The sequence below is a fragment of the Doryrhamphus excisus genome, linkage group LG1 (assembly GCF_037039965.1).
Source record: "Doryrhamphus excisus strain RoL-2023G ecotype Guam linkage group LG1, RoL_Dexc_Guam_v1.1, whole genome shotgun sequence".
Lineage (NCBI taxonomy): Eukaryota > Metazoa > Chordata > Actinopteri > Syngnathiformes > Syngnathidae > Doryrhamphus > Doryrhamphus excisus.
This window is the reverse complement of record NC_136357.1, coordinates 23,167,866-23,190,988: the sequence shown is the minus strand read 5'-3', so window position 1 is coordinate 23,190,988 and position 23,123 is coordinate 23,167,866. Positions and strand designations below refer to the sequence as shown.

Genomic DNA, 23,123 nt, shown 5'->3' with positions numbered 1-23,123 from the left:
AACATATCATTGTTCAGTTATTTTGTTAGCATTTTTTAATGACATGGCGGTGATTGAAGTTTTGCCTGCACCTCAACTTGAAATTATTGTCGAATTTTTACTCGGAAGGTTCAGAGATTGCGTCATACATACTGCATATATTTATATATAGCATATATAAACCACACCCTAATAAACTCACAACGCTAAAAGAGTACTTTGATAAAGCAAGACGAAGATATAGAAGATAATAAGTGAGAGGAAAAGGGCTGTGATCGCACGACGGTATCCTCTGTGGACATGCTGCCACCATGCTGCCTTTGTTCACAACAACACACTGACTCACAGTATGTGACAGCCTAACAAAAGATAATGAAATGTTTGCATTGCTAATGCTTGCCAGTATTTTTACACCCACTGACCTGTATTTGGCCCCGCAGTGATGATGCGCACTTCTGTCCATTAGCCTATCAAACAGCCTCGTCTAAAAATGCTGTATTTTAGTCCCTGTGGGAAACGCTGTCATGTTTCCCTCCAAAGAAAAGAAGCCTATTTATAAATGCATTCTTTCTTAAATTCAAGATATGACACTTTTCAGTGGAGTTTTACAGTTTGTATATGCTTTTATGCTTTATGTTATGCTTTTGATGCCTTTGCCAGAATAACTTGAAGGTAATATGAACAGCCTGGCTGATTCTGACTTTGACGAGCACATTTTACGGTGAAAAGAAAAAAACCTGATTGAAATGTGAATAGTTTTCAAGGATGAACGCCAGGATAAGTGTGTGTGTCTAAGTTGCATCCCACTTCTGATGCAAATATCTTATCAAATGTCTTATGCTGTTTTACCACGTTTTTACACACCTGAGACCTCAAGATTATCCAATGTATGTCCAGGAGAGTAGTCAAAGCCGCATAAATTCTTCGACACAACAGCGTATCGTTCTTCCTCCTCTTCATCTTCAGAGAGGCGAGTGTCTCCCAAGTCAGAGCCCAGCGTAGAAGACATGAAGTCCATGGGAGTGATGGCGTTGTTGGCCATGCTTGAATTGCTCTTCATGTGCCTGATACAGTGTGCACAAACAGGCGATATCAACAGCCAGTACAGATTTCAGGATCACAGAATCAATAAAGTGATCTGACCTTACGGGGACTGTTAAATGACATCTTATCAATCCAAAACACACATTACCAATGGTGGCTTAAAAAACACAATGTACCAAAATTGCCTTTACTTTTCACAGTTACACTGTATGCGGTCCCTTTGATGCAAAAACAAGACACGGCATGCAGAATAGGTGCATATCCACAATGTGTGCAGAGACTTAACTGACTACATTCTCCATGCTGATGTTCCTTGTGCAAACAATTGGCTTCTAAATGGACTGGATAAAGGATATCTGGATGGGCAAAGACTGTCAGCAACATGTCTATTATCTCTTCCACAGCTGTCCTGCATGATGGCTCACATCCTTCCATCAATGCATGCATAATTACCGCCTCTATTTACTGATGTCAGAAGAGTTGACGAGCCTAAAGCCACTTGTTATCACCCAACATAGGTTGGTGCCCACGCGACTCGTTTTCTCAGGCTATCATTGGAGATGTGTTCCTCAAGCTCCAGATTTCAGCTAGAATATGTAATCACTGGCTTATAAGATGCCAATGATGTGCACAACTCAAGGGAAATGATTGAGTCGGTTTTCAACACGCATGGAATGGAGACTGATTGCCAGCCAATGTATACCACTTACACTCACATTCACACCAACGGACATTTAAGTTAAGTCATTAAGTCTCCAATTAGCCGAACTTGAAAATATGATTTGTTTGCTGAAATGTCACTTTTGTCAATCAATTGTTTTGGGGGTTTAAGGACCCCCAGAAGTAGCAAATTATATGCTACATTGACTCAAATAGTATAGCTTTGCCCCCCTGAGAAAGTATAATAAAATCAATTGTTTTGGGGGTTTAAGGACCCCCACTTTTGTCAATCCATCACTTTGGAGGTTCAGGGACCACCAAATTATATGGGGGGAATTAGTACACAGATAGTATAGGTTTAGGGACCCCCACTTTTGTCAATGAAATCATTTTGGTAGTTTAATGACTCCTCAAAAGGGCAAAATTATGTGCTAGCAGAGATGAGGATACTGAGGTTCACATTGGGAATGACCAGGATGGATAGGATCAGGAACAGATGCAGAAGACAGGGTTGGATGGAGGAGAATGAATGTTCTGTCGGGATGATATTATCATGTGGTCGGAGTCTTATATAAATGAGGGTCATCATTCCATATTTCACAGTGACAAATTCTTACCAGGCTTGTTTGGCGACTTCATACTGGTAAGCTCTGGTTAGCTCATCCAAATGGGCCTGCAGAATAGACTGCATTTCCTCATGGTGGGCGGAGCTGAGTGAGGACGATGATGGCTGCTTGTAAGGAGCTGCTGCTGTCGCCGGCGAGGACGTCCTTCCTCTTAAAGGAGGAGTGGGACCTCTCTCCTCTTCTACTTCATTGTCCAAACTCTGGTGGCGGTAGGAGAGAGGTGGGGCCCAACTGTTGTTGTCATATCTGAAATGTGGACATACATACTTGAACATGTGATGGATAGTTCCAGTGGGGGGCACAGTAACAGGCACAGTATGTACCCTAGTTTGTGATAACACTGATTTGGTTTCCGGTCCGATACTAGGTCAAATTCAGGCTGGTATTGAAGATATGGATCGGATTCCGTCTGGAAAATCAACATGTCACACGTGTGCCCTCAAGTATAATGTATGGTGCCTTTGTGGATTGAGAAATGTGTTTAGTTGGAATTGTAGCTGCTGACTGGTATCATTTTCAGTCTGTTATATGGATACAAATTGAAGTTTTGGTTTCATGCGTTCAGGCGTCATGTGACAATTGAAAAGTGTTGTTTTCCTGAACAGTCTGACATTTCTTAAAGGTTTTATTGTATCCATAGACTTAATGTAACAATGTTAGGAACACCACTAATGCTCACTCTGACCATCTGGGCTCCATCATAAACATAGCCCGGTATTTTGTTTTTAGTGGTTATTGGCGTGACGATAAGGATCCTGAAATCACAAAGCCAACCATTTTTGTGCATTTCCAGAAGAAAAAGGTAGGTCCGGGGTCTGGGAGACACTGCATGACCTCTGCTGCAGAGTGCTTGTGTGGTTTCATGTTGGCGTGTGAGGCGGCGTGATGTCACTCTTACCCTCCTCCGTGGCTTTCCTGAGGGTAACGGTCAAGGTCAACTTCGGTACCAGGCAGAGGATGCATGGGGGGCGGAGGCAGGGGCATGTTAGCCCAACATGTCCCATTTGATTTAGAGCTCTTTGTTCCACCCTTCACCTTCTTTTTCCTTCCGAGCTTTGCACCTGGGGGCGGGAAAGACACATGGAAGTTTAGTCGGGAACCAATATCCATTTGGTCCCACGTTTTCACCGACGTGTTTGTCATTCATGTGCTGATGGCGTATTATGGCTTCAAAATGTTATGATATTTCTTAAATAGGCATCAAAACCCGAGGCACAGCACTTCGCTTCTTCTACTTTATCTCGGCTAGTGTTGACATTTAGCTGCGAACAAGGCTTATTGTCAATGGTACAAAAGCACAATGAGATTCCACCAACAACATACTTCCTGTCTCTCCACACCGCTGAGATAACTCAGAAAGCTGATGGAGTTTCCGCCATCGCTAATCAAGTTAACCCAAAGAAACACGTCATGATTGTGTGACATTTCTGGGCTAGATGAGCTCCCAGGGTAGAGCTCTGATGAAGACCAAGAGTAATTAAGAGCGTTATCCTAAGGGGTCATTCCGATGTCAACAAATGCGCTCTTTTCCATTTTACATGAAGACCACATCGAAAAGGCCGCTAACTCGGGGGTCCAAAGCGTCTTTTTTATTTGCCCGCGGGACATTCTACATTACAGTGCAATTTAACACAAACACTACAAAAAAGAAACCAAAATCTGCTGACATTTTATCGGAATAATTCATATTCAGTGAAATATTAATCTAACAAGAAAACATTCAATTTTTAAGTACAACACCATAATATTATGACATAAAATACAAAGTAAATAAAAAATTATGATTAAAAATTATGAGAAACAAAGAAAACACTGAATAAGTGACAGAAAATGAGGTTCTGATGTTATAATGTAATTTATTGCCTGTAATTTATTGTATGCTCTTATTTATTGTATGTTCTCTTTTATCTTGTATTTTATATTGGTGTTTTTTATCTTCTGTACAGCAACCTTGGGTGTCCTGACAGGCGCTTTGAAATAAAATGTATTATTATCATTATTATTAATGTTACAAAAATAAAGTCAAATATGGGAATGAAGTCATAATTACAAGTGGGAAATTTAATCAAGAGAAGCATGGAAGCAGTTAGATGTCAGCTCTGTTTTGTTATCATCATTGTACGCATCATCATGATAAATCCTCATTATGCTGCATCTATCCGAACAAAGTACCTTTAGTTATACCTCTAGTTATACCGGCAGTTATACGTCTAGGTATACCTTGAGTTATACCTTGAGTTATACCTTGAGTTATAGCTATAGTTATACCTCCAGTTATACGTCTAGTTATACCTTTAGTAATACCTCTAGTTATACCTCTAGTTATACCTCCAGTTATACCTGTAGTTATACCTGTAGTTATACCTGTAGTTATACCTTCAGTTATACCTCTAGTTATGATGACTAAGCGAGGTTGGCCTCATCAGGTTTCCATGATTGTTGAACTTCTTCACTCGTGTTGCTTTACAAAATATCCAAGTGGCTAAGTTGCAGCCTTTCACGTTTTAGCCCTTGCTGGTCTAACTGCCAGGCTGTGTTGTTGGGCATGTCTGTATTGTGTCATCAACACACGCACACACACACAAACACACACAAATGAGTACCGGTGGCAGGACGTCTATCCGTTAGCGAGTAGCCCAGGTTGGCTATTTCCTGCTGGGCCTGCAGAGAAGCCTTCCAGCGGGGATCTGGCCTGTCCACAGCCAGCTCGTGGAAGCTGTTGGACTGGAGTATCTGGGTGGTGGCGTAGGGGGTGGGCTGGCTGTCTTGAACGGGGCTGCCGTAGCCCCCCTTGCCCATGAAGTCAATGCTGCTGTAGATGGCACCGTCCGACAGCATGGTGCCCGTCTTCTCCACCGCTGCCGACGGTAATACGTCTGCAACAAGGAAATGCGGGGGGGGGGTGCGAGATGACATGAACTTAACAATCTTTAAGGTCGTTAACACTCCCTGCTGCGCTGGTGTTCCGCATTGGGTAAAAAAGAGAAGACTTGATGTGAATGAAAGTGATTATCTGCAAGCATAATTAACATGCAACACGCTGTGGGGGCCCTGTGGAGTGGTCACGTGACCACGCCGGGCCCTCCTGGGCTCGATGTGCACGCACACACACACTCATGGATCTATCAATCTGGCCGCTTTTAAAAAGCACAAAAAGAAAGCCCAAATATCAGGCTTGTCAAACGACATTAGCAAAGTCCAGCCCTCAAAGGCACTTTTAATTTCTCTGCGTGTTTGTTTTAATGTCAGTCCCTGTCACTGCGCATCGTGCAGGACGTGCATCACAGCCGTCGGGCCGGGCCACGCTAAAACCGTCATTCCCGTCAGCCGGCCGTGTTTCTGTTTACCTCCTCGGCCAAAGTTAGGGCCGCCCTTCGGACTCCCCAATCCTCCGTTTGCCGGGAGGCTGGTGGAGGGCCACGAGTCCGCCAGCCAGGGTAGACCGGGGTCACCCGCCTTCAGCAGCCCTGGACGACTGAGGGAAGGATGTTCATGGGGACACAGAGGGAAGACGGGCGTTAGAGGCGTGCATGGGAAATCAGGTTTGTGTGCATATATTTTCTCCGGTGGGAAGTCTATATCAGACTTCTGCCTCCACGAGCCCAAACTCTCCCCGGAGACAGCAGGCAGGTCTGACTACATATTAAATCCACTTTAGAGCCGTAGCACAACAGGAATTTACATTTTAAATTGAGAATCATGGACCGCCTCTGGCAGCTCAGCCACGTCGCCATGGCAACACAGACAGCAAAAGCCCATTTGATGCTTTCACTTCCTTTTTTTATTTACTGACGTTGATTTCAGAGTAGGAAAGTTGTGAGCGCGAAGAAAACAAAGACATGTTGTATCAGCCGACAGCACAACATTTGCCATTTGCATGCCTCCTGCTGCCTGTTTACATGTTTGCCACACGGGGGAATTTTCCACTGGGCCTGGCTCGCCAGGCGCCGGGGGGTTGTTTACAGCCGACGTGGTGATGGCTCAAAGGTGTTCAAACAATTACATCAATAATTTCCATTGTAAAATACACAAGCACACGCGTGCATTTGCATGTAGCGACAAGCACACGCCGCTCTAACGTGCATGCCTGTTCATCCATGGGGGGCTTTATTTTCCACCATCATTTCTCACGCCTCTGGTTCTTATCTGACTGCTTCCTTGGTAAAAAAAAAACCTGAGGGAACTCGGCCCCCTACAAAGCCCAGAAAGTGCCGTCCGTTTGTGCTTTTGTGCCGCATTTGTGCTGTTTTGTGCAATTACATATTTTGTGCTGTGTTCGTTTTTGAGTTATTACACATGATTTTTTTAGCCCCCCCAATTTGCTCGAAATGAAGACAAAATAGTCCCATTCGTTTGTCCTGTGTTTGCGCAATTAAAATGACCATTTGTGCTGTCATACTTTTTGAGTTGTGAAAGATTCAAGTACCCGGCTATTACTGGTCCGCCCCCCTCCCGGAGATGCTCAGAATGAAACCTAAATAGTCTAATTTCTTTCCCCCCTCACTTGTGCTGTTTTGTGTAATACACAATTGTCAAGCTTCTGTTGTTATGCAATCAAAACTATCGGGGCTATGATATAATTGGAAAATAGTTTCATTCGTTTGTGCCGCATTTGTGTAATTAAAGTGACGTTTGTGCTGTTTTGTTTTTGAGTTATTACAAATCTTTTATCGTTCGTTCATTTGTGCTGTTTTGTTTTTGAGTTATTACAAATTCTTTTATCGTTCAAACAACGTTCACCTAGCCCCTCCAAATGCATCCATTTGTGCTCTATTGTGCTGCTTTGTGTAATCATATGTTCTCTTTGTTTGTACTGTTTTGTGCAGTAAAAAATGTCTTGCCTCTGGTCTTCCAAATCCAAATTATTGATTGTGCTGCGTTAGTTTTATGTCAGGTGGTGGTGGGGTGGGGGGTTGGGGGTAAGTTCACCCAGGTTGGAAAAAGCAAAAAACAAATTGAAATTAGTCGAGCTAGCTTAGCTATTTTTTCTTTTTGCAAGACAGATTTGCCTGATTTCATCATCTGAAGCATTTGTAGCTAGCGGCTAATTGTAATAAGATGAAGGTTGAGATTAGGACCCTCCCAATGTCATTATCACATTTCCCATGCATCGTCTTCTCCACTGAACGCATCCAAACACAACAAGCACCAACCTTTAGTGACACACTGGACGACTTCCCAGCACCTGGTCGCCGACTAACCACACCAGACCCCAACCCAATCCATCCCTCCCCGCATTAAAAATATGCCAATCCCATTCATCTCTCCAAGACCCAAAATGTTTTACAGTTCAATGAAAATAAACGAGGGATGAACGAACATTTAAGGTGACGTTTATCTTCATAGAAGACATGATCATTGCAGTGAAATCAACACGGACACCACCTTCCTGTTTTGCCATGAGTTATTTCTTCAATTCAATTGTGTTCTCAATTCTCACCTCAAGTGTCTGCTTTTCTTTTGATCAAAATCGCAAAATAACCCAAAATGACAAAGAACGTTTTGCTAGAGAAGGTGACAGGAAGGTGTCGATCTCGCTGCCACGTCTCATCTTTGTCGGCTGCAATGAAGGTAAAAGTCTTGTGAAATGTTCCTTCATCGTATCTCTTTCAGTCTGCCGTTAATTGGAAAACACGCTAACTGGGGCATACGCTAAGCAAAGTTCCACAGTAAAATAACCCGAAATGTTTATGATGACATCAACTTCCGCTTCCTGTTTCCACGCTAACAGGAAGCTAGCAAAAAGGTTTTGTGCTAAACACAAACACAGCTGGACTAACAATGTTGTGTTAATAACATGACATTGGAAAATGTACGCAAACCAAGGCAAAATATTTGCCTTTCGATGTTAACCAAAAAACATGCTAACCGGGGTGTATGCTAACTGTATGGGCCCTCGCCTGCTTCACTTCCATCGCTAAAAAAAGAACAAACAAAAAAAAAGGTCTTCCTTGAATCAATACTCACAAGTGCCACTTTTCCCCCTTCCAATATTAACGATGGAGTTGGGGGGCAACCAAATGTTCTTCAACTTCCGTGGGCCGGCCCAAAGTCAAATAGGCTGGGACTTAAATAGCACATTCATCACCTCGCCATCCGTCCTCACCTCAGCAGCCCGCCTTCATTAAGGGCTTGCATTCATTGCAAAAGAGGTGATTAATGACACCATCAGGAATATATCCGTACTCTCTTACACGATGGAGAGATGAGAATGGGTATGCTAATTATCGTATTCCGAGCTCAGTCCCGGTGCAATGAGGACTTGACATTGAGAAGCCAGACTGAAAGCTTTTAAACGTGAAACTTTCCTCAGTTTATTCTTCAGTTCCAATTGATGCTTACCTTCCATTTCTGATCAGGCCCCGGTCCCTCTGGAATGTGACTTCAAGCAGAGAAGAAAGAAAAGATGTAAGCAATGAAACTGTCCAACGGCTGCGATGTTTACGTGCCAAAACGTACCTGCACGGGTGAAAGTGAAGGACTGGACTGCAATGACACCATAAAGAAATCCGTGTTAGAGGGCAAATCGCTACGTGTGACTCACCAAGATCATAACCCCGGCATGTTCTCATCATCATGCTGAGGGAATTTAGCAGTGGTCTGCCACCAAGGCCAGCAAAGCCTTCTCTGCTGGCCTAGACGGCACCTCAATATCATTTATCGCCAGCAGACGTCCCAGACCAGACCGTGATACGTAAATTACGTGATACAGGATTCAATGTTAATTCATATTTTGTATTGTCATAGTTGTCATAGGGCATGGAAAAGCTGTTTATATTTGATTTCACCTAATTAGAGTTCTCTAGATATGAAATAACATCCCATAATTATCCTTAGACTCTTATGTAGGCTCAATGAATCGGATACTAGAGATGCACAATCTTTTTTTCAAACTGCTCTTCAAATGCTCTAACTTTGATTTAGATCGAAAGAGTCCAACTTTTCTGAAATTCATTCATCTTGCTCGGGTCTGGGGGCCAAAAAGCCCACTGAAGGCCCAGGTACCCGATGCACCCGACGCACCCAACCCACAAAGCTCAGCAGAGAAAAGCTAAAAAGGTAGATGTCCCCCCTAAATCCAAACGTGCTTCATGCTAATGTGCAAAGGTCTGCTAACGGGAGGCGATGTTAAATGACTTATCTCACACGACTGTGCGACAGCGCGGAGGTGCGCCGCCGATGGAGCGCGGCGTATTTGATGCACACCGATGCACGACGGATCAAATAAAAAGAGCCTATTTCCGTCAGCGTTGAATATATTTATTTCACGCCGCCTTTTAGCCAAATGGAGTCGAATCTGTGCTGACATCAAGTCTCATTGGGGCGAGAAACCAAATGAGCTTTGAGATTCTGTATGGATGCGGGGCCGTGTAAATTGATTTCTACCTGCGTAGTTGCTGAGTCCTTTCCTCTTCTTCCTCCTCCAGTACAGCCACGCGCTGAAGCCCATCAGCACGATCCAGCAGGCTCCGCCCAGGCCGGCAATGAAGGCCGGCTGTTTCACCACATCTGAGATGCTGTTGGTGCCCTCCGACCCTGTCATGACGTCCCTCTGCTCTGCACCTGAGCGCCCCCCGACACACAACACCCGGCAAAACAAGAAGTCCGGTTTCCATTAGTACTGTCAGAAAGGTATTTCTCAGGACAATAGCAATTTACAGATTATTTTAACACGAAACCTACTAAAATAATCTGAGTTTGTAATTACGCAGAAAGTCATGCCGTCTCATAATGTTTCTGCAACATTCTACTCTTGCTGACAAACAAAAACTGGCAACACATTCCAGTGGATGAATATGAATATTTATGGTAGTTCAGTCCTCCTTATGAATACCTTATCAATGACACATTTAGCATTATTATATGGATTTTAAAATGCTTTTTTATCGTTTTTTTGAATGCTGTGTTGGAGTCCATTGCATGTTGTCTCTGCAGCTAATGAGCCAATCCTTCACACACACAATAGCCAGGCCAGGAGGGATGCCAAAGAAATGTATGAAATGAGTGTCAGTGCATCTTATGGCGTATATAGGCTGAGTTAATCAATTCAGCAGTGCACTTATCAAGTGGAGCCGAAAAGACATGAGATTGACAGAGCAGCTCTGACAGAGTTTGATTTTCTGTTGCAGCTACTGTGCTGTGAAATTAGATTCACAGTCTCCGTCAGGAACCCCCACCCCCGACCCACACACACACACAGCCATCATTAAGCTGCAGCCCACAGGCCCGTGTTTCCCTTTCTGTGTGTGTTAAAGCTGTTATTATTTATCAGTCAGAAGTCACAGATGAGGAGCATCTGGCCTGGGCTCCAATATTGACTCCGGGCTTATAGACTCCTTTGGTTATTTTAGAAGAAGTGATAGGCTGATAAGCCGCCTGTGTTTTGTTAGTGGCTGCAGCTCATACAGTATATTGAAGTGGATTATTGATAAGGCCAACAGTACTTGGCAGTGTTACCAAACACTACATGTCATCAACCACTATTGATTTTTCAGTCCATGTCTGCAGCGTGAAGCACAATCTTCTGTCTGTAAGGTGCTAAATTGATAAATCATTTTCCCGGACCCCAAACTGTGATGGGCACCTCGGTCGGCCCATTTTTAGGTCATTTTAGCCCGGCTTGTGTCTTGTGGGTGAAATTACCCAAGGTGATGAGCTGGGGGGCGCTCCTGACCCCCACTCCTGCGCTGGTGCCTGCAGCCACCTCCACGCGGTACTGCACCCCAGCCTGCAGACCCCCGACAACCACTGAACGGATGGTTGCATCCACAGACTTATTGACATGGAAGCGGCTTTCGTTTGCCAAACACCAGATCTGACAAAAACAAACAGGTCGACACGATCCACTGTCAGGTTGCACAGCGTGTTGCTCTAATGTAGAAGCTACACAGGCCTCAGCCCACCTTGTATTCCTGGATGATGCCGTTCTGTTGGTCGGCGGGCGGAGGGTCCCATGACACGCTGATGGAGGTGCTATTGCTGGTCCCGACAGGCAACACCGCGACTTGCTGTGGGGGCGCACTGGGTGCTGTTCAATCAAATAAGACACATGTACAGAATATACAGTAAGGCAGCAAACCGTAATGAGCTGAAGTCACGTACCCCTAATCCTGCACACTCAAAACATAAACCAGAATAAGGACCCAATAAAGCATCTTTGTTTGAAGTATTATACTAATTAATATTTCATTATAATTGGATATATTTAAGGGCTGCATGGCGGACGAGTGGTTAGCGCGCAGACCTCACAGCTAGGAGACCCGAGTTCAATCCCACCCTCGGCCATCACTGTGTGGAGTTTGCAACAACTATGTTGTTGTCACGATACTAATTATGCCTTGTCTTGTGTGGTTGAAGCATTTGCATCGCCCTCCACAGCACCCTATGGTAACCCCATGGTAACCAATGGTAAACGATGGTAACCCTATGGTAACACTATGGTAATCTATGGTAACCTATAGTAACCAACGGTTACCTACGGTAACCCTATGGTAACCTACGGTAACCTATGGTAAACCTATGGTAACCTATGGTAACCCTATGGTAACCTATATTAAGCCCTTTGAGGCTCTTGATTGGCTCTGTGATTAAGGACTGTATAAATAAACGACTTGACTTGACTATGGTAACCCTATGGTAACCTATGGTAACTCTATGGTAACCCTATGGTAACCTATGGTAACTCTATGGTAACCCTATGGTAACAATGCACTGGGACAAACAACAATTGCGTAGCATGCCCCAGGATGTATTATGCATTACGGGAACCAAGCTATACCCAGTAGATAGCACACCTTTGACCACTTTAATATAGCTGAATGAAAATAGTGGTTGGCCTGTAGGGTATGCAATGATTCCATTTCTTAATGCGTCACCTCTTAAATGTAAGTACCTGACCTGCCGGCTCCCACATTGTCACCCACACCGCTAAGTACATTAACTTTTCACAGTGCTCGGGGCTCCATGTTTGCATGACAGCCTTTAGAAGACTTTACAGCAGCCGGATGAATGATTAGCTGCCCTAATAAAGCAGATAAAGAACAATAGTGCTATCGGCAGGCAAGGTGTTGGTATGCACGCCGTTGCAGGTGAGCCATGATCCCATTGTCTTGTCCACCGCCTGGCTGCGAGGCAAACTGCTTGCTGTGACTTGACGTCTCCAGATGGGCTTGCCACAAACATCTAATGGAGGAAATGATGAAAAGTTCCCAGCATAGCTCCCCAGATATGAAGACTCCAGCCCATTTTTCAAAGAAAACAGGAAGCATCAAAGACATCGGCACAATGCACAGTGCCAGTGTTGCTGTGCCAGTGCCGGTGAGTGAAGAATATTCAATTTGCCAGCATACTAAATCACCATCCAACATAACATTGGAAGACATATTTCCTTTTGGTAGACTTTTCACAATAATCACAACTTCATTTCCCCTTTGTTACCATAGTGTTACCACAGGGTTACCATTGGTTACCATAGTGTTACCACAGGGTTACCATTGCTTACAACAGGGTTACCATAGGGTTACCATAGGGTTACCATTGGTTACAATAGGGTTACCATTGGTTACCATAGATTACCATAGGGTTACCACAGAGCTACCATAGGTTACCATAGGGTTACCACAGAACTACAATAGGTTACCACAGAACTACAATAGGTTACCATAAGTTACCATTGGTTACTATAGGTTACCATTGGTACTTTATCGTTGTTGAGAACATTCATTCATTCATTTTCTACCGCTTATCCTCACGAGAATGCTGGAGCCTATTCCAGCTGTTTTCGGGCGAGAGGCGGGCCACACCCTGGACTGGTGGCCAGCCAATCACAGGGCACATATATAGACAAACAACCATTCCCACTCACATTCATACTACATTCATTCTACAACAACAAAACAGGACAGGAAACCATGCCCTGGGAAAGCAGGACATTTGGTCACCCTGACTTCACCAGTGTGCAGTTGTCAATGCATGGTACAATAGATCCCAGTCAAATCTCAGGAAGAATGGTGCCGGTAAACAAAAGGTGCTTAAGCCGCTTAATTTGCCGCTGTGTGGTAAACATAACCCGCTAGCACTAATGAGTCCACGGCGTAAGCTGCTTCAGACGCCCCCACCCCGGATGTTGCATTTGTGATGTGAGGGGACTTGGCTGCCGGCCTCAGCCTCACAGCAGCGATACGTTCTCGTTGGGGGTGCCACATCTTTGAATTGATAGCTGGACTCCAGCACAGCATGGCATGAGCAGCCATGGCGGCGTATAGTGACAGACGTCACCCCTACGAGGCCCTCTGCATGCTTTTCCCATTGCGCTGCCCTTTGGAATATCTGCCTGTGGTGGATAAAAAGTGTTTTCCTTCACATTTCTGCTGTGCAGCCTGTTTCTGGCTACAGATTAATGGGCATTCTTTTCTGTCCCCCAATACCGTATCCAGTAAAAATGCTACCTCAGTTGGAAAAATCCTCCAGTAATCCCGTGTGGCCATTTTAATTGGGCTCCAGTGAGGTGACTTCTTCTCGTTTTTGCAGACTGGCTTGTTCAAAAATCCCAGATTGCCCCCCTCATGTGTCGCCATGAAATATAAATGCTGCAAGTTGGATATTTCTTCCACATTACGACCTTATCTTGACTCGCTCTCAGTGAGACCCGCATCAGACCCACTCGGGCTGATGCAGCACCCGGCCAGGTTACAATCACCTTGGTACCAGCGTGGGGGCTGCCAAGCTGCTTCAGCACAGAAAATAAGCTTTTTATTTCATCAAGACTTTAATGACACTCCTGACGCCGGAAATCATATTTTGTCCAAACAATCTGATATTCCACGTTTATTGAGCGGCCCTTCCAGGGCTTTTTCTCCTAATAGCCTCTTTGCAGTTTGCTCACTTATCGGGGATGCTGATCTTTGGGCATGGGGGAAGTTAGGATTGGACGCTTGCCTAAGGATTGTCAGCTATCATTTTTCAGCATCAAGTCGTCATTAATCTTAACAACCTGGGATAAAGCTGTCTGCTGATTAAGAGCAGCATGGTATCGCTAAAAGGCGGATGGAGCCTGTGAGGCGACCTTGGGCCAGGATTGTGTAACCAATAAAACATTGCGAGTGTGTGTGTGTGTGTGTGTGTGTGAAATGCGGGGGTCATGTCAAGTTGGTCTGCTATTGGTTTGTGATGGACACATGGCAGCAGGGGTCCAAAAAGGAGCAGCGAGAGATTTGAGCAATGTCGAAGGGTATGGTCTTAACCCTCCCAGACCCCCAGCTCTGCCAACCAACTGAGGTTTGGCTTGTCACAGACTCCTCACTTTGCTGTCTGGGAGACCTGTCTTAACATGCGGGGAACATGGCGCTGCATCCGCCATTATCTGTGGCGAGAGACCAGATTGTAACACTACTTAGATACACTACTAAGAAAAGTATGAAAATGAAAAATGACGGTATATGAAAATATATTGAGATCTATTGATATCATTTCTGCTACCTTACACTCTTCTGCACTCTATGTGTATGGTACCGGCCCCAGCTCCACCCACTGGGACAAAGACATGGCGTTCATGCCGTTGTTCTATGGAACAAACGTGCCAAGGTGCTAAAAGCAATGCACAGAGTGAACTTTCTTTAGGAAGGAAGTTCTGCTAATGCCTCAAATGAGCTAAAGTATAACGTGTTATCATAAAAGTACCTGTTACTACTTGCTCACAGCTTGGCGAGAAAACCATAAAACAAATAAATTTCTATTGATGTTGGGGATGGTTCATGTCGACTTGTAACTTGCAGCCGTCATATATACGTATATATATATATATATATATATAGATAGATAGAGAGAGAGATAGAGAGATAGAGAGATAGAGAGAGAGATAGAGAGATAGAGAGATAGAGAGATAGATAGATAGATAGATAGATAGATAGATAGATAGATAGATAGATAGATAGATAGATAGATAGATAGATAGATAGATAGATAGATAGATAGATAGATAGATAGATAGATAGATAGATAGATAGATAGATAGATAGATAGATAGATAGATAGATAGATAGATAGATAGATAGATAGATAGATAGATAGATAGATAGATAGATATAGGTATATAACATACATAAATACTGGTATTGATACATACAGTAAAACTATATTCATTCATTCTTTCATTTTCTACCGCTTATCCTCACGAGGGTCGCGGGGGGTCAGAGGCAGGGTACACCCTGGACTGGTCACCAGCCAATCACAGGGCACATATAGACAAACAACCATTCACACTCACATTCATACCTATGGACAATTTGGAGTCGCCAATTAACTTGTTTTTGGAATGTGGGAGGAAACCGGAGTACCCGGAGAAAACCCACGCATGCACGGGGAGAACATGCAAACTCCACACAGAGATGGCCGAGGGTGGACTTGAACTCTGGTCTCCTAGCTGTGAGGTCTGCGTGCTAACCACCCGACCGACGTGCAGCCTGTAAAACTATATCTTTTCTATATTTACAGTCGGGGATAGATCTTTGGGACTATCTTTGGGTCATTTCCAAAGTAGCTCCCCTAGTGAGCACCCCTGGCCTAGAGGATGATGTTTGCAGATGCAGGTGTTTTGCTTTTTCTTTGGCTTTTTGGCAACACTGAATCAAAAAGAAGCAACCTGTGATGGTTTGCATTATATCACACGAAGAGGAGCTTTTACCAACAGCTTTTACCACTTTCTTAACCACTCCCCACCCCCCCACAAAAAAAACCCCAACAGAGACAGGTACACAGAGTGAACCTTCTTTCTGCCTGCGTGGACATGCATGCACATTTTGATACAGCCATTATTCCCTTAATTGTCATGTATTGTGTGATTAATTCATTTATCATCCCGCCACGCCTAATACCCATTTCTGAACAGGAAATCTTTTCATGTTTTAATCTGGCGAGACCTTGTGACTCCCTGACTATCTTCACTTGGAAGGAGATGGAAGATGATGACTTACCTTCTTCCATAGTGCGTGCAGTCATGGATTCACTGTCTGCACCCTGGAACTCATTAAAGTACGGCCGCACTTTAATCTCGTAGACGATTCCTTTCTTCAGTCCCAAAAGAGTTATGTCCCTCTGCAGGGAGACTTTTAAGTCCTGGATCTGCCACGGTCCTGGGGCGGGCAGTCCTGACGTCTGCCGATACAGGACACGGTAGCCTTGAATAAACCGCGATGGATTGTCCACCTGCGAGGAGAGAAGCATAGGAGACGGAGATGACGTACTGTAGGCTAATTATTAGACGTACGTGATATCCTTTCTTCAAACTGATAACGTTAATTTTCTCCTTTCAAGACGGATTTAAGTGGAGTTTACGAACACCTGGAGGGACAAAGGACTAGAACAAATGAGGATTTGACCAAGTGTACCTGTTGATTTGTCCTAATTAACTATCATGACATTCCTGCTACCACATCATCAGGGGAACCAGCGTAGACTGGGGGGAGCCACCTGGTGTGGTCCATCAAGGGACACTGTACTCGGGCACATGCTCCGAGGAGCTGGTGTGACGTACGGCGGTCTCTGGCAAACAGGGTGAGACTTAGACTCTGGAGGTGGAGCGTTCCCATCCCGATTGATGGTTGGATCCTACACCCCGTTGAAATCATTCAACTTATTCAACATTATGTTTTACTTCCCAATATTTCTAATTCTGCCATTTTTAAACGAGTACAAACAATTGGACTCCTAAATGGTGCCCCTTAGTGGTGAAAAATCCTTTGACAGTTTCTGTTAATTGAACTGATTGTTCTGTGAAACATTGCACTCGTTCCAAGGGACGACAGGGCTCAGGTGGTAGATGTGGTGGTCGTCTCCCAACTCAACGGTTGTTGGTTCAATTCTCATGTAATCAGTCAATATATTTCTTTTGTATTCCAATGTTTCAACTTCCGCTAACTACTCCACCCTTATGTCATGGAGCCTATCTATAAGAAATGTTGCCCCCTGTTGGTGGGATTTCATTTTACATTTCACGTTGCATGTAAGATTATGCCTTTTCTGCGCACGGTGGCTTGGCTCAAGTGGTAGCGTGGTCGTCTCCCATTCCCATGGTTGCTGGTTCAGTCCTCAGTCGGTAAATAGAGACAAGACATTTCTGCAATATTTCAACATTCTACATTTGACCATTCACATCCAATAACTACTGACATTGTGTCATTGTGTCCATCAACATTAAGTCCTTGTGCTTCGTGCCTATACACACCTTGTTTACATAAAAATTATATATTCTGAGATATAATCATACAATGCTAGCATGTTCTGTTCAATGTGTCTTCTTCAGCTTCTGTCAACCTCTTACAATAAACAATAAACTCCAGAGATGAGTACTTACAGTCCACGTGACCTGCACTGAAGTGGAACTGAGGACCACGGGGTTATGCATGCTGACCACCACGTCCCCAAGCTCCTTCTGTACGTGACGGTGGTCCACTCCCTGCGCTGTGGGACTGATGTCTAGAAGACACAGAGCGCATGCATAATGAGTCACGCCTTTCACCAGGAAGCCACAGTCATGTTCTGGTACCTTGGGTCCGCACCGGCTCCGACATGGGGCTCGGGTCTCCGAGTCCTTGAACATTGACCGCCCTGATAATGAACAGGTAGACAGTGTTGGGTCGGAGGTCACTGACGGTGAACTCGGCGGTCTTGACGTGGTCTGCGACCGTCTGCCAGCTGTTGCTTACTGACTGACTGTAAGAAAAGCAAGACGGTTTGCATGAGCTGGGATGAATGGCTGCTTTAGTATGCATGTTTTAGTATGCATGAAAGGTGCGCGGCGCAAGTCAAGGATAAGCGACATAACGCTGGAGGAAATGTACTGTACTTGCCAAATAATCATCATGAAACACCAGAAACAAATGTCACTTTTGATTAAGCAAGACTGTACCATGTCATCCAGATGGATTTATTTGGTCAGCACGTAAAGACACATCCTCCCCCCAACCCCCTTTCGCCTACTGGCAGGGAAGTTTTGGGGTCACGAAAGATGGCCGAAGGCCATAGGACACAGACATACCCAAAGGCTTCAATGACATACGAGGACACCGGGGAGCCCGCCTCTGGCCCAGGTTCCCATGACAACGAAATGCTGCTCTTGGTGACATCAGTGACCTCTGGCTTGGAGGGAGGTCCTGGTAGAGCTGTCAGGTTGTTAGACACCAAGTCCGTTGGGTCACCGGAGTCTGGCCAAAGAAATGCAAAACGATCAAAGCAATCCCTGCAGAAGAAAGGCGTGCTGACACTCTTGCATACCTGTGATATCCAAGTAGGCGCTCCATGACGTTTCTCCACTGGAGCTGGTTGCCACACACGTGTACAAGCCAGAATCAGACAGCTGGGGAAATGGAAGAACAATACTGTCATATTTCATCAAAACATCATATTTGACATTTGCAAAACAAGATCAGCACCATACCATATGGTAACTCCCGTTCATGAGTACAAATGATGACCTAATCACAGAAATATTATAAATAATCACTCCACACTATTTATTGCTCTCTGGTTCTACCATATCTTACTTATTATGTAGAGATATGCGGTAATAACTATAAAAGCAATCTTCACTCGCTAAATGTACTGCAAAAAAGGTCAGTAAGGATAATTCATAATGCCGCCTACAGAGAACATACTAACTCCTTATTTCTAAAAGCACAAATACTTCAACTTGCTGATATAGTTCATCTTCAAACAGCTAAAATAATTCATAAGGCTAAAAATAACCAAGTAGCTAAAAATGTCATCCAATACTTCTCTACAAGAGAGGAGAAATATGATCTCAGGGAAGAAGTACATTTGAAATACTTCTATGCTAGGACTATGTTAAAAAGCCATAGCATTTCAGTATGTGGAATCAAACTATGGAATGGATTGAGTAAGGAAATCAAACAATGCACAACGATGAGCCAATTCAAGAAACAATACAAGCAGTTGATGTTTGCTAAATACAAGGATGAAGAGTCTTGAACCAGTCATGATGTGCTATATATATCACTATATTGACACTTACTATGGTACCCATTATGTCATTGTATCGTCATATCACCTCCTACTTCGGTACGATGTGCATTATTAAAAAAAAAAACAAAAAAAAAAACTTATAAAAAACTGTATTATGGAAAGCAGGAAGTGAACAAATGTAACAGTTACTGATTGTATAAGTACCATATGGAGGGGTAGGATTTAATAAGCTTTGCTTCTTCCTACTCCTTTTGGACATGTGGAACTGTGAACTGATTATGGGATGCACTCAATTGTAATCTGATGCATGTTCTAATGAAATAAAACCATTACCACTACCAAATACTGTCACACAGTCGGTATCAGTATCAGTATTTTCAAATTGGCTGATCGACCTGTTTTCTCTGCGTCATCTGAAGGGTATTACCCTGATGACATCCCATCTGAGGCTGAGCTACGAGAACTACATAACTACCAGAGAACTACAAATATCATTTCCCGCCAATTACCCATTCACTTTCAGCAAAACAAACAATGTAGAAAATCATTCCAAACAATATAGAACATATTTCAGCACAGTTGTTGAAGGACCCTTCAATGAGCTGTCTCTTTTTACCTCTTTATATATCTTTACAATGATGACAAAAGATGTCAACAGGAAGCTGCATCCATGCAGACACCCTCATCACGGGCTCCTTGGCAGAGGTAACAATTTCAAACATTTGCTGCACCGCAGTGAGCACGTCTCCGTGTTCTCCGCCCATTCAGACAGCCAAGCAGCACAAACTTTCCGACAGGTCGTGTTGTGTTGCCGCGGTGTGAGAGGGAGTCTTTGCAACTCTGATCCCAGGAGCTTTCTACAAGCTCTTGCGTCAGTCTGGGCTTTTGAAGGAGGTTTGCAGCTCGTAGTACAGTAAAAATGCATTAACCTTCACTGGCCTGCATTTGGCTGGAGACAAGCTCCAGAGTGGATGAGAGAAACCTTAAAGCCGCTCAGTAAAAAAAAGAAAAAAAGAAGAGCCCAGTAAAAGCTGACATTAATTTCCTTAATTGATTTCCTCCGATAATAGTCGTCCTCCATTCCCAGAACCATCAACATTATCATCAGGAGTGCTGACACGGGAAATAGCGAAGCGGTGATATGATGGTCTTGCTCGTATCGGCATTTGGGCTCCCTCAAGAGAGAGTGGAGGTGGGGGACACTCTGACACCCAGACAGGACGCCATCTCCAAGTTCCTCAATTATATTGGAACGTTTTCCACGGTCCTGTCCTCAAGTCCTTCAGTCCGACTCTGGCAAGCGACATTTGGGCCAAAATCACGTAGAAAAATCAATAGGCACCATTCATCTTTTAAAGCAACCTGCCTCCACTTATCCCTTCCATTTACGTCCGGATGTCAGAGTTCCTTTCCATTCTTTGCATGTTATTGAACAAAACCTCAAATATTAACAAAACATGCCACATTTTACAAAGAAAATAGAAAATATAGTTGAATCATGTGATCAGACGGATGGAACACCGCCTGCATCCATTGGACGACATGCGCTGAGTCGTGTTTGACCATCCTTTCTTAAGAACACACGTATGGATCAGTGCGCACCAACCGATGAACATCAGCTATGCCTTTAATGAAGTCCTTGTTGCACCTTTCTGTATTTGTTAGCCTAACCAGCCAAGCAAACGTTTGCATTAGCAAGTGAACAACAAGCGGGGGGACTTTTGGGGGGTGGGGGGTGGGGGTCTACAGCAGTGATTGTTCAGCAGTGAGAATATGTTGTTAAAAATAAGCATCATCTGACTGTCCTAATATTCAGAGAGTAGCAATTCTTCTGGTAACATGCTTTTCTTTTTCTGCTGTTTTTCTTTTAATATTCCAACTTTCTTCTTGTAATATGCCAACTTTATTCCCATTTTATTATAACTTCTCCCCACCTAATTTTCAGCATGATATATTTTCTTCTCCCTGTTTCTTATAATATTATGACTTAAAAAAATGTTTTTCTTTAACATTTCAAGTCTCTGTAGGTAAAATTTTCCCCCAATATTACATTATTCTCATAAAATTACAATTATGACTTCTTTCTCTTAATATTTTCACTTTATGTTTTATATTATTTTACTTTTCTGCTGCTTGTTTTTTTTTAATTATCCAACCATTGCAACTTTCTTCTTGTAATTTTTCTTCCTGTAATTATGAGGTTATCCCCATCATATTTTGACTTTATTCTTGTTAACTTGTTGTCAACCTCATCAATGGCACCATTAATCGTTCTTTTGTTTCTCATCATATAACAGCTTAAAACCTCCTTTATTCTTTAATATTTATTCTACAATCTTATTTTCCCTCGTAGTTTATCAATGTTATTCCTGTAAATGACAACTTGTTCTCGATGTGTCCCCGGTCTGCAGCTGGGACCCCCCAGGAATAAAAGCGACAGTGGACTCACCTTGGCACTTTGGATCTGAAGGCTGCCGTGCTCCAGCAGGGAAAAGCGGGGGTCTTTTCCAAGCAGACTGAGCCCGTTCTTTCTCCAGGTCATGGTGGGCTGTGGTTCCCCAGAAGCCTGACACCCGAGCACCGTCACGCCTCCCAAAGCCTGCGTTTGGTTGTAGGGGCCCTGGCGGATGATTGGCGGTGGGCGGTCCTTCAGTGCTGAGGATAACCACGGAGGACCAGGTGGTATTGTTGTTATTTTTAGCCGTTGTGGGGCCGTAATTGTCATGTCACAGTCTGGGATTCTCACTAGCAAGTCTTCCTCTGCTAAAAGGTTGCTTTACTTGTGAGAAAAAAGGTGACCTTATCAGAAGGTGGTAATTAGTGATTGCAGTAATTGCAGTTCCAATATGTTCAGGCTCAATCTGATGGATGTGTTGTGAGAGGAAGTGACTCTTTTGAGGCTTTTCCAGAGTAAAAGCAGCCTGCTCGTGGCACTGCATCACACCTTTGCCTTTTAATTACTAGGTGAGGATTAATGAAGCTTAACCCGTGGTGCTAATTACCGTACCTTCTTCATAGCGCCTTTCAAGGACTGTTGTCTTGTTTCTTACTCTGCCTCCCCCAGCCCCCAACCGCCATGTTTCCTCCCTTCCACCGCACCAAATTAAACTCTAAATTAGCATGCCAGGGAGGACAACGCTACATCTCCTTAAAAGCTTTTTAAAGTACGTTATATCATCCAGAAAACAGCTACGCTCTGCAACGGTAATTTCTGGAGTGTTGGATCTCGCCAGTTCTTGTAACCCCCCCCCCCCCCCCCCCCGCTTCCAATTTTCTCACTGTAGCGCTCAACTGTTATCAGGTCTGTCACAAGTGTTGACAACAGGTTTCCTTTGCCTTTTAAAAAAATGTTAGAATGGCAAAATAGCAAAATGGAGAGCAGCAGGAAGATCGAGTCCAAACTCACGAGGAACACGCCCCCTGTTAGCGGGGCCATGTCCACCCAGATTCTTTTGCTCTAATAATGTATATTATTATAATGTATATAACGTAATATCATGTATTTTCTTTTGTTTCTCAACGTTTAAAAAATATATTTTTTCTTTGAATATTTCAACTCTATGTCACTAAAATGACATTATTTTTCCTCATATGATGGCTAATAAATAAAATATTTTCTCTCTTATTTTTAGACTTTTTCTGACTATTACTGTTGATTCTTACAGTTTTTCTACAGTTTTTTTTTAATGTTCTTGTTAAATCATACAGCCAATTAAAAGAACAGCATCAGTGGCCCCAAGGCCGCATTTTGGACACCCCTGTTGTTGCTTCAGACATGCATTGCATCGGGAGAGTTCCCTACTTCCTCTTGTGTTAAGTACTTCCTGTGGTGGCTAG

The 23,123-nt window shown here is 43.7% G+C and overlaps 1 protein-coding gene across 4 annotated transcripts in view; it reads right to left on the bottom strand.

Moving 5' to 3' along the window:
• The window catches only part of LOC131131913 (roundabout homolog 2-like), an 87,743-nt gene that overhangs the window by 3,558 nt on the left and 61,062 nt on the right, over positions 1 to 23,123 (bottom strand). For all 4 annotated transcript variants that reach the window (XM_058076947.2, XM_058076948.2, XM_078792208.1 and 1 more), the window contains 16 exons: positions 21,736 to 21,941; positions 18,579 to 18,660; positions 18,343 to 18,508; positions 17,851 to 18,017; positions 17,659 to 17,780; positions 16,280 to 16,511; positions 11,213 to 11,337; positions 10,953 to 11,124; positions 9,696 to 9,872; positions 8,769 to 8,795; positions 8,652 to 8,691; positions 5,657 to 5,784; positions 4,913 to 5,185; positions 3,208 to 3,370; positions 2,301 to 2,555; positions 844 to 1,043 (listed from right to left, as the gene is read on the bottom strand). In XM_058076947.2, the coding sequence (XP_057932930.2) occupies positions 844 to 1,043; positions 2,301 to 2,555; positions 3,208 to 3,370; positions 4,913 to 5,185; positions 5,657 to 5,784; positions 8,652 to 8,691; positions 8,769 to 8,795; positions 9,696 to 9,872; positions 10,953 to 11,124; positions 11,213 to 11,337; positions 16,280 to 16,511; positions 17,659 to 17,780; positions 17,851 to 18,017; positions 18,343 to 18,508; positions 18,579 to 18,660; positions 21,736 to 21,941 (2,535 nt within the window). The remainder of the gene's footprint in view (positions 1 to 843; positions 1,044 to 2,300; positions 2,556 to 3,207; positions 3,371 to 4,912; positions 5,186 to 5,656; positions 5,785 to 8,651; positions 8,692 to 8,768; positions 8,796 to 9,695; positions 9,873 to 10,952; positions 11,125 to 11,212; positions 11,338 to 16,279; positions 16,512 to 17,658; positions 17,781 to 17,850; positions 18,018 to 18,342; positions 18,509 to 18,578; positions 18,661 to 21,735; positions 21,942 to 23,123) is intronic.